At 44.1% G+C, this 9,594-nt stretch overlaps 1 protein-coding gene across 1 annotated transcript in view; it reads right to left on the bottom strand.

The window, feature by feature from the left end:
* LOC106605884 (small conductance calcium-activated potassium channel protein 2) overlaps positions 1-9,594 on the bottom strand; it is a 109,802-nt gene that overhangs the window by 52,246 nt on the left and 47,962 nt on the right. Inside the window, exons 5-6 of the mRNA XM_045698956.2 lie at positions 6,400-6,521; positions 5,488-5,629 (exon numbers count right to left, since the gene is read on the bottom strand). Of these exons, the coding sequence (XP_045554912.2) occupies positions 5,488-5,629; positions 6,400-6,521 (264 nt within the window). The remainder of the gene's footprint in view (positions 1-5,487; positions 5,630-6,399; positions 6,522-9,594) is intronic.

Raw genomic sequence — 9,594 nt, 5'->3', positions numbered from 1 at the left:
TTATCCAGAGCAACTTACAGTAGTGAATGCATACATTTCATACATTTTTTCCCCCTGTACTGGTCCCCCGTGGGAATCGAACCCACAACCCTGGCATTGCAAACACCATGCTCTACCAACTGAGCCACACGGGAAACCTATGCATGTACACACAGCAACAGCCATATGAACATGAGAAAATGAAAAGCCTTGAAGTGTTTTTGTAATCTAATTTGGCATACATTAACAAATTCCCCCATTCTACTCCCCTCTTTTTAACTTCCACACGCACCCACATGCACGCACACTGACCCCCCCGTCTCTCTTCTGAGCTCGTGCGGCTAGGTGACCTAAACTGGGACATGCTTAACACCCCGGCCATCCTACAATCTAAGCTTGATGCCCTCAATCTCACACAAATTATCAAGGAACCTACCAGGTACAACTCCAAATCCGTAAACACAGGCACCCTCATAGATGTCATCCTGACCAACTTGCCCTCCAACTTGCCCTCCAAATACACCTCTGCTGTCTTCAATCAGGATCTCAGCGATCACTGCCTCATTGCCTGCATCCGTAATGGGTCTGCGGTCAAACGACCACCCCTCATCACTGTCAAACACTCCCTAAAACACTTCAGCGAGCAGGCCTTTCTAATCGACCTGGCCCGGATATCCTGGAAGGAGATTGACCTCATCCCGTCAGTAGAGGATGACTGGTTATTCTTTAAAAGTGCCTTCCACACCATCTTAAATAAGCATGCCCCATTAAAGAAATGTAGAACCATGAATAGATATAGCCCTTGGTTCACTCCTGACCTGTCTGCCCTTGACCAGCACAAAAACATCCTGTGGCATTCTGCAATAGCATCGAATAGCCCCCGTGATATGCAACTTTTCAGGGAAGTTAGGAACCAATATACACAGGCAGTTAGGAAGGCTAAGGCTTGCTTTTTCAAGCAGAAATTTGCATCCTGTAGGACAAACTCAAAAAAGTTCTGGGACACTGTAAAGTCCATGGAGAACAAGAGCACCTCCTCCCAGCTGCCCACTGCACTGAGGCTAGGAAACACTGTCACTACCGATAAATCCACAATAATTGAGAATTTCAATAAGCATTATTCTACGGCTGGCCATGCTTTCCACCTGGCTACCCCTACCCCGGTCAACAGCCCTGCGCTCCCCACAGCAACTCGCCCAAACCTCCCCCACTTCTCCTTCACCCAAATCCAGATAGCTGATGTTCTGAAAGAGCTGCAAAATCTGGACCCCTACAAATCAGCCGGGCTAGACAATCTGGACCCTCTCTTTGTAAAATGATCTGCCGAAATTATTGCAACCCCTATTACTAGCATGTTCAATCTCTCTTTCGTATCGTCTGAGATTCCCATAGATTGGAAAACTGCCGCAGTCATCCCCCTCTTCAAAGGGGGAGACACTCTAGACCCAAACTGCTAGAGACCTGTATCTATCCTACCCTGCCTTTCTAAGGTCTTTGAAAGCCAAGTTAACAAACAGATTACCGGCCATTTTGAATCTCACTGTACCTTCTCCGCAATGCAATCTGGTTTCAGAGCTGGTCATGGGTGCACCTCAGCCACGCTCAAGGTCCTAAACGATATCATTACCGCCATCGATAAGAGACATTACTGTGTAGCTGTATTCATCGACCTGTCCAAGGCTTTCGACTCTGTCAATCACAACATTCTTATTGGCAGACCCAACAGCCTTGGTTTCTCAAATGATTGCCTCACTTGGTTCACCAACTACTTCTCCGATAGAGTTCAGTATGTCAAATCGGAGGGCCTGTTCTCCGGACCTCTGGCAGTCTCTATGGGGGTGCCACAGGGTTCAATTCTCGGGCCGACTCTCTTCTCTGTATACATCAATGAAGTCGCTCTCCCTGCTGGTGATTCTCTGATCTACCTCTACGCAGACGACACCATTCTGTATACCTCTGGCCCTTCTTTGGACACTGTGTTAACTAACCTCCAGATGAGCTTCAATGCCATACAACTCTCCTTCCGTGGCCTCCAACTGCTCTTAAATGCAAGTAAAACTAAATGCATGCTCTTCAACCGATCACTGCCCGCACCTGCCCGCCCGTCCAGCATCACTACTCTGGACGGTTCTGACAGAATATGTGTACAACTACAAATACCTAGGTGTCTGGTTAGACTGTAAACTCTTCTTCCAGACTCACATTAAACATCTCCAATCCAAAATTAAATTTAGAATTGGCTTCCTATTTCGCAACAAAGCATCCTTCACTCATGCTGCCAAACATACCTTTGTAACACTGACCATCCTACCGATCCTCGACTTCGGCGATGTCATTTACAAAATAGCCTCCAACACTCTACTCAACAAATTGGATGCAGTCTATCACAGTGCCATCCGTTTTGTCACCAAAGCCCCATATACTACCCACCACCGCGACCTGTATGCTCTCGTTGGCTGGCCCTCGCTTCATACTCGTCGCCAAACCCACTGGCTCCAGGTCATCTACAAGTCTCTGCTAGGTAAAGCCCCGCCTTATCTCAGCTCTGTATTATTGATTGTATGTTTGTTTATTTCATGTGTAACTCTGTGTTGTTGTATGTGTCGAACTGCTTTGCTTTTTCTTGGCCAGGTCGCAGTTGCAAATGAGAACTTTTTCTCAACTAGCCTACCTGGTTAAATAAAGGTGAAATAAAAATATTAAAATAAATAAAAATTACAATTACTTTCAACCAGGGACAAATCACATCCTGTACTCACTGTCTTTCTCTCTCTTCAACCTCTTATCCTCTCTCTCTCTCTCTCTCTCTCTCTCTCTCTCTCTCCTCTCTCACCTCTTATCCTCTCTCTCTCTCTCTCTCTCTCTCTCTCTCTCTCACCTCTTATCCTCTCTCTATCTCTCCATCTGTCTCTAACCACTCACCTCCTCTTTCCCCTCTCTTTCCCTTCTCTGCTCATCCTCCTCTCATCCTCCTTGTTCTTTCTGTTCCTCTCTATCTTTCTCTCTAGCTTTCTCCATCCATCCCCCTCTTCTGGTGAAAAAAAATAAAAACCTCTCAAAGACAGAGGGCACAGACCCCCTGAGTGTGTCTATATAACTCTTTATGTGTGTGTCTATATAACTCTTTATGTGTGTGTGTGTCTATATAACTCTTTATGTGTGTGTCTATATAACTCTTTATGTGTGTGTGTCTATATAACTCTTTATGTGTGTGTCTATATAACTCTTTATGTGTGTGTCTATATAACTCTTTATGTGTGTGTCTATATAACTCTTTATGTGTGTGTGTGTCTATATAACTCTTTATGTGTGTGTGTCTATATAACTCTTTATGTGTGTGTCTATATAACTCTTTATGTGTGTGTCTATATAACTCTTTATGTGTGTGTCTATATAACTCTTTATGTGTGTGTGTGTCTATATAACTCTTTATGTGTGTGTGTCTATATAACTCTTTATGTGTGTGTGTCTATATAACTCTTTATGTGTGTGTGTGTGTGTCTATATAACTCTTTATGTGTGTGTGTCTATATAACTCTATGTGTGTGTCTATATAACTCTTTATGTGTGTCTATATAACTCTTTATGTGTGTGTGTCTATATAACTCTTTATGTGTGTGTCTATATAACTCTTTATGTGTGTGTGTGTCTATATAACTCTTTATGTGTGTGTGTCTATATAACTCTTTATGTGTGTGTGTCTATATAACTCTTTATATGTGTGTGTGTGTGTCTATATAACTCTTTATGTGTGTGTGTCTATATAACTCTATGTGTGTGTCTATATAACTATTTATGTGTGTGTCTATATAACTCTTTATGTGTGTGTGTCTATATAACTCTTTATGTGTGTGTGTCTATATAACTCTTTATGTGTGTGTGTGTGTGTCTATATAACTCTTTATGTGTGTGTGTGTCTATATAACTCTTTATGTGTGTGTGTGTGTGTGTGTGTCTATATAACTCTTTATGTGTGTGTGCATGTCTGTGTGCGCATTTGTGTGTGTTTATGTTTATGTGCATGATCTTGCATACGTCTGTGTGTTTTGTGTGTTTTTGTGTGTACGTGTGTGTGTGTGTGTGTTTTAGTGAGTGAGTGTGTGTTGTGTGGGATGTTTCTGGAGTCATAGTGAGAGTGTATGTCAAGCTCTGTGATAGTGGTGTGTGTAGGATGCAGTCAGTAACAGCGGGTATGGGAGTATCTGTGTCCACCCCCGTGTGTGTGTGTGTGTGTGTGTGTGTGTGTGTGTGTGTGTGTGTGTGTGTGTGTGTGTGTGTGTGTGTGTGTGTGTGATATCTGGCTTTGTAAGTGAAGGTGTGGGCGTATGTTAGTGTGAGCAGGAACAGACAGGGTGACACAGATACAGAGAAAGAGGCTGAGAGAATAAAGGGACAAGGAGAGAAGGAGAAAAGCACTGAATTAATGAATTAATGAATGGAGAGAGAGAGAGGGAGATGGAGAAACAGCAGAAAAAGAGAGAGAAGACAAAAGACAAAGAGAGTAAAAGAGAGAGATGGGTAGAGGGAGAGAGGGAGAAAGAAAGAGCGAGGAAGAGACAGAGAGCACCTGACTGAAATAAACACAAACAAAAACAGAGAAAGAAAAGAGAGAGATGGGTAGTGGGAGAGAGGGAGAGAGAAGGAGAGAGGGAGAGAGAAGGAGGGAGAGAAAGAGCCACAGGCATCAATACTGACACTAACAGACAGACAACAGACCAAAATAAACCCATAGTCTGAGGAGAGAGAAAGGGAGAGAGCGAGAGAGAGAGCAAGAGAGAGAGAGACAGAGAGAGAGAGAAAGAACAGAGTCACACACACACACACACACACACACACACACACACACACACACACACACACACACACACACACACACACACACACACACACACCACACACACACACACACACACACACACAGTCCATTAGACTCAGAGCACAGATGCAGGCTAATACAGGGGGATAAACAGACAACATAAATGACAGAAAGCCCCCTAATCCTGGGCCTAGTGACCGAGAGAGGACAGGCGATATGAGGACAGAGAGAGAGGGAGGGACTAGGACAGAGATAAAGAGAGGGAAGGAGGAGGACAGAGAGAAAGAGAGGATAGGAGATAGGAGGACAGAGAGAAAGAGAGGACAGGAGGTAGGAGGACAGAGAGAGAGGGAGGGACTAGGACAGAGATAAAGAGAGGGAAGGAGGAGGACAGAGAGAAAGAGAGGATAGGAGATAGGAGGACAGAGAGAAAGAGAGGACAGGAGGTAGGAGGACAGAGAGAGAGGGAGGGACTAGGACAGAGATAAAGAGAGGGAAGGAGGAGGACAGAGAGAAAGAGAGGATAGGAGATAGGAGGACAGAGAGAAAGAGAGGACAGGAGGTAGGAGGACAAAGAGAAAGAGAAGGAGGGAGGTGGACAATAAGAAAGAATCTCAGAAAGAAAGAGAAAGGGGTGACATTGATACACACACAAAATACACACACACACACAACCATAAACATGGTGGTACCATGATGCCGGTTAGTAAACAGACTCCTTTGCCACAGTACGTGTGAGGCACCATGTCTCCGTAGCCAATAGACAGGAAGGTGATAGAGATGAGCCACATCGCCCCCAGGAAGTTACTGGTCACATCCTGGGCATCATGATACCTGGGGAGAGAGAGACAGGAAGTTACTGGTCATATCCTGGGCATCATGATACCTGGGGAGAGAGAGACAGGAAGTTACTGGTCACATCCTGGGCATCATGATATCTAGGGAGAGAGAGACAGGAAGTTATTGGTCATATCCTGGGCATCATGATACCTGGGGAGAGAGAGACAGGAAGTTACTGGTCACATCCTGGGCATTATGATACCTGGAGAGAGAGATAGGAAGTTACTGGTCACATCCTGGGCATCATGATACCTAGGGAGAGAGAGACAGGAAGTTACTGGTCACATCCTGGGCATCATGATACCTAGGGAGAGAGAGACAGGAAGTTACTGGTCACATCCTGGGCATCATGATACCTAGGGAGAGAGAGACAGGAAGTTACTGGTCACATCCTGGGCATCATGATACCTAGGGAGAGAGAGACAGGAAGTTACTGGTCACATCCTGGGCATCATGATACCTAGGGAGAGAGAGACAGGAAGTTACTGGTCACATCCTGGGCATCATGATACCTGGGGAGAGAGAGACAGGAAGTTACTGGTCACATCCTGGGCATCATGATACCTAGGGAGAGAGAGACAGGAAGTTACTGGTCACATCCTGGGCATTAAGATACCTGGGGAGAGATAGAGAGAGAGAGAGAGAGAGAGAGAGAGAAAGGGAAAGAATGAGACAGAGAGAGAGAGAGAGAGAGAAAGGGAAAGAGTGAAAGAGAGAGAGAGAAAGAGAGAGACAAAACTCCACTAGTCCTCTCTCACACGTACCTCTCACACACTCGTACGGTCCAGGCAGCGATGATCCACAGTGAGATGCTGAAGACCAGGAGAACAGTGCCTGGACAGATGGTCATCAGAGTCTTCATCACAAACCTTGTGTTAAAGTGCACCTGCAAAGCACACACACATCCATGCAAGCACACACGCAGATGTAGCGCACACACGCACATAACACACGCACACATACACAGTGTTAAATGTCATTGATAACGTATATAACGTACAGTTGAAATCAGAAGTTTACATACACCTTAGCCAAATACATTTAAACTCAGTTTTTCGTAATTCCTGACATTTAATCCTAGTAAAAATTCCGTCTTAGGTCAGTTAGGATCACCACTTTATTTTAAGAATGTGAAATGTCAGAATAATAGCAGAGAAAATGATTTATTTCAGCTTTTATTTCTTTCATCACATTCCCAGTGGGTCAGAAGTTTACATAAACTCAATTAGTACTTGGTAGCATTGCCTTTAAATTGTTTAACTTGGGTCAATAGTTTCAGGTAGCCTTCCACAAGTTTCCCACAATAAGTTGGGTGAATTTTGGCCCATTCCTCCTGACAGAGCTGGTGTAACTGAGTCAAGTTTGTAGGCCTCCTTGCTCGCACACGCTTTTTCAGTTCTGCCAACACATTTTCTATAGGTTTGAGGTCAGGGCTTTGTGATGGCCACTCCAATACCTTGACTTTGTTGTCCTTAAGTCATTTTGCCACAACTTTGGAAGTATGCTTGGGGTCATTGTCCATTTGGAAGACCCATTTGCGACCAAGCTTTAACTTCCTGACTGCTGTCTTGAGATGTTGCTTCAATATATCCACATCATTTTCCTACCTCATGATGCCATCTATTTTGTGAAGTGCACCAGTCCCTCCTGCAGCAAATCACCCCCACAACATGATGCTGCCACCCCTGTGCTTCACGGTTGGGATGGTGTTCTTGAGCTTGCAAGCATCCCCCTTTTTCCTCCAAACATAACGATGGCCATTATGGCCAAACAGTTATATTTTTGTTTCATCAGACCAGAGGACATTTCTCCAAAAGATACGATCTTTGTCCCCATGTGCAGTTGCAAACCGTAGTCTGGCTTTTTTATGGCGGTTTTGGAGCAGTGGCTTCTTCCTTGCTTAGCGGCCTTTCAGGTTATGTCAACAAAGGACTCGTTTTACTGTGGATATAGATAATTTTGCACCTGTTTCCTCCAGCATCTTCACAACGTCCTTTGCTGATTCTGGGATTGATTTGCACTTTTCACACCAAAGTACGTTCATCTCTAGGAGACAGAATGCGTCTCCTTCCTGAGCGGTATGACGGCTGCGTGGTCCCATGATGTTTATACTTGCGTGCCATAGTTTGTACAGATGAACGCGGTACCTTCAGGCGTTTGGAAATTGTTCCCAAGGATGAACCAGACTTGTGGAGGTCTACAATTTATTTTCTGAGGTCTTGGCTGATTTCTTTTGATTTTCCCATGGTCAAGCAAAGAGACACTGAGTTTGAAGGTAGGCCTTGAAATACATCCACAGGTACACCTCCAATTGACTCAAATGATGTCAATTATACTATTAGAAGCTTCTAAAGCCATGATGACATTTTCTGGAATTTTCCAAGATGTTTAAAGGCACAGTCAACTTAATGTATGTAAACTTCTGCCCCACTGGAATTGTGATACAGTGAATTATAAGTGAAATAATCTGTCTGTAAACAATTGTTGTAAAAATTACTTGTGTCATGCACAAAGTAGATGTCCTAACCGACTTGCCAAGAAACAAGAAACAAGAAATTTGTAGAGAGGTTGAAAAACGAGTTTTAATGACTCCAACCTAAGTGTATGTAAACTTCCGACTTCAACTGTATAAAATCTGTACACACAAACATACATAAACTGTGTTAAAGTGCACCTTCAAACACCAACTGAATGGGACGGCCTTCCTGGAATGGAGCCTGTGGCCTTTTGAACCTGTATTACTACATATAATATTATCTCAAAGCCCTTGTTGACAACACATGATTTATGTGAAAACTCTCACGTTGGGATTCCATCCTCCATGGTCTTGATTAATCATGTTTTAATCATGTCAGGTCATATTGATAGTAATAAATGGAACAGGTCATATTAACTGTCCATTCAGCAGTAGTTAGTTCAACCTTTGAAGTGTTAAGAGCTGATCAACGAGGGTTAATCAAGTAGAACACCAGGAGCTCCACATACAGCAGCTCCCCTCATTACATCTCATTCAGCCATATCCTGAAGGACATATTACAACCCAATTCACTATCTAACACATTACTCATCTAATACACTGTCACACACTCACTCTATCACTCTCTCTCTCTCTCTCTCTCTCTCTCTCTCTCTCACTCACTCACTCTCTCACACACACTCTCTCTCACTCACTCTCTCCCTCTCTCATACACTCTCTCTCTCTCTCCCTCTCTCACACACTCACTCTCCCTCTCTCACTCTCTCTCTCTCTCTCCCTCTCTCACACACTCTCTCTCACTCACTCTCTCCCTCTCTCCCTCTCTCACACACTCTCTCTCTCTCTTTCACTCACCCTCTCCCTCTCTCCCTCTCACTCTCTCTCTCTGTCTGTCTCTTTCTATTAGTTCTACATCTCCTTTTCTCAGTCTCATTGTACTATTCCCTCTATCATATCTCCCTTTCTTTTATCACTTTACTATTGACCTCACTCATGTAATACCCACTACTCACTCTCTCACTCTCATTTGCCAATTCTCTCAATAATTTCCCCGCATCTCATTCTCATAGGTTGCGTCCCAAATGGCACCCTATTCGCTATGGGCATTGGATACAAGTAGTGCACTACGTAGGGAATAAGGAAGCACCCTTCTGCCTTATTATTCCTGCTGCATATCTGTCTTTACTGTCCTCAGTTACCTGACAGAGGAGGATTTAGTCTCTGTCATTACTGTCCTCAGTTACCTGACAGAGGAGGATTTAGTCTCTGTCATTACTGTCCTCAGTTACCTGACAGAGGAGGATTTAGCCTCTGTCATTACTGTCCTCAGTTACCTGACAGAGGAGGATTTAGTCTCTGTCTTTACTGTCCTCGGTTACCTGTCAGAGGAGGATTTAGTCGCCGTCATTACTGTCCTCAGTTACCTGTCAGAGAAGGATTTAGTCTCTGTCATTACTGTCCTCGGTTACCTGTCAGAGGAGGA

The sequence above is a fragment of the Salmo salar genome, chromosome 02 (genome assembly GCF_965601325.2).
Source record: "Salmo salar chromosome 02, fSalSal1, whole genome shotgun sequence".
NCBI lineage: Eukaryota > Metazoa > Chordata > Actinopteri > Salmoniformes > Salmonidae > Salmo > Salmo salar.
This window is presented reverse-complemented; position numbering and strand designations above follow the sequence as displayed.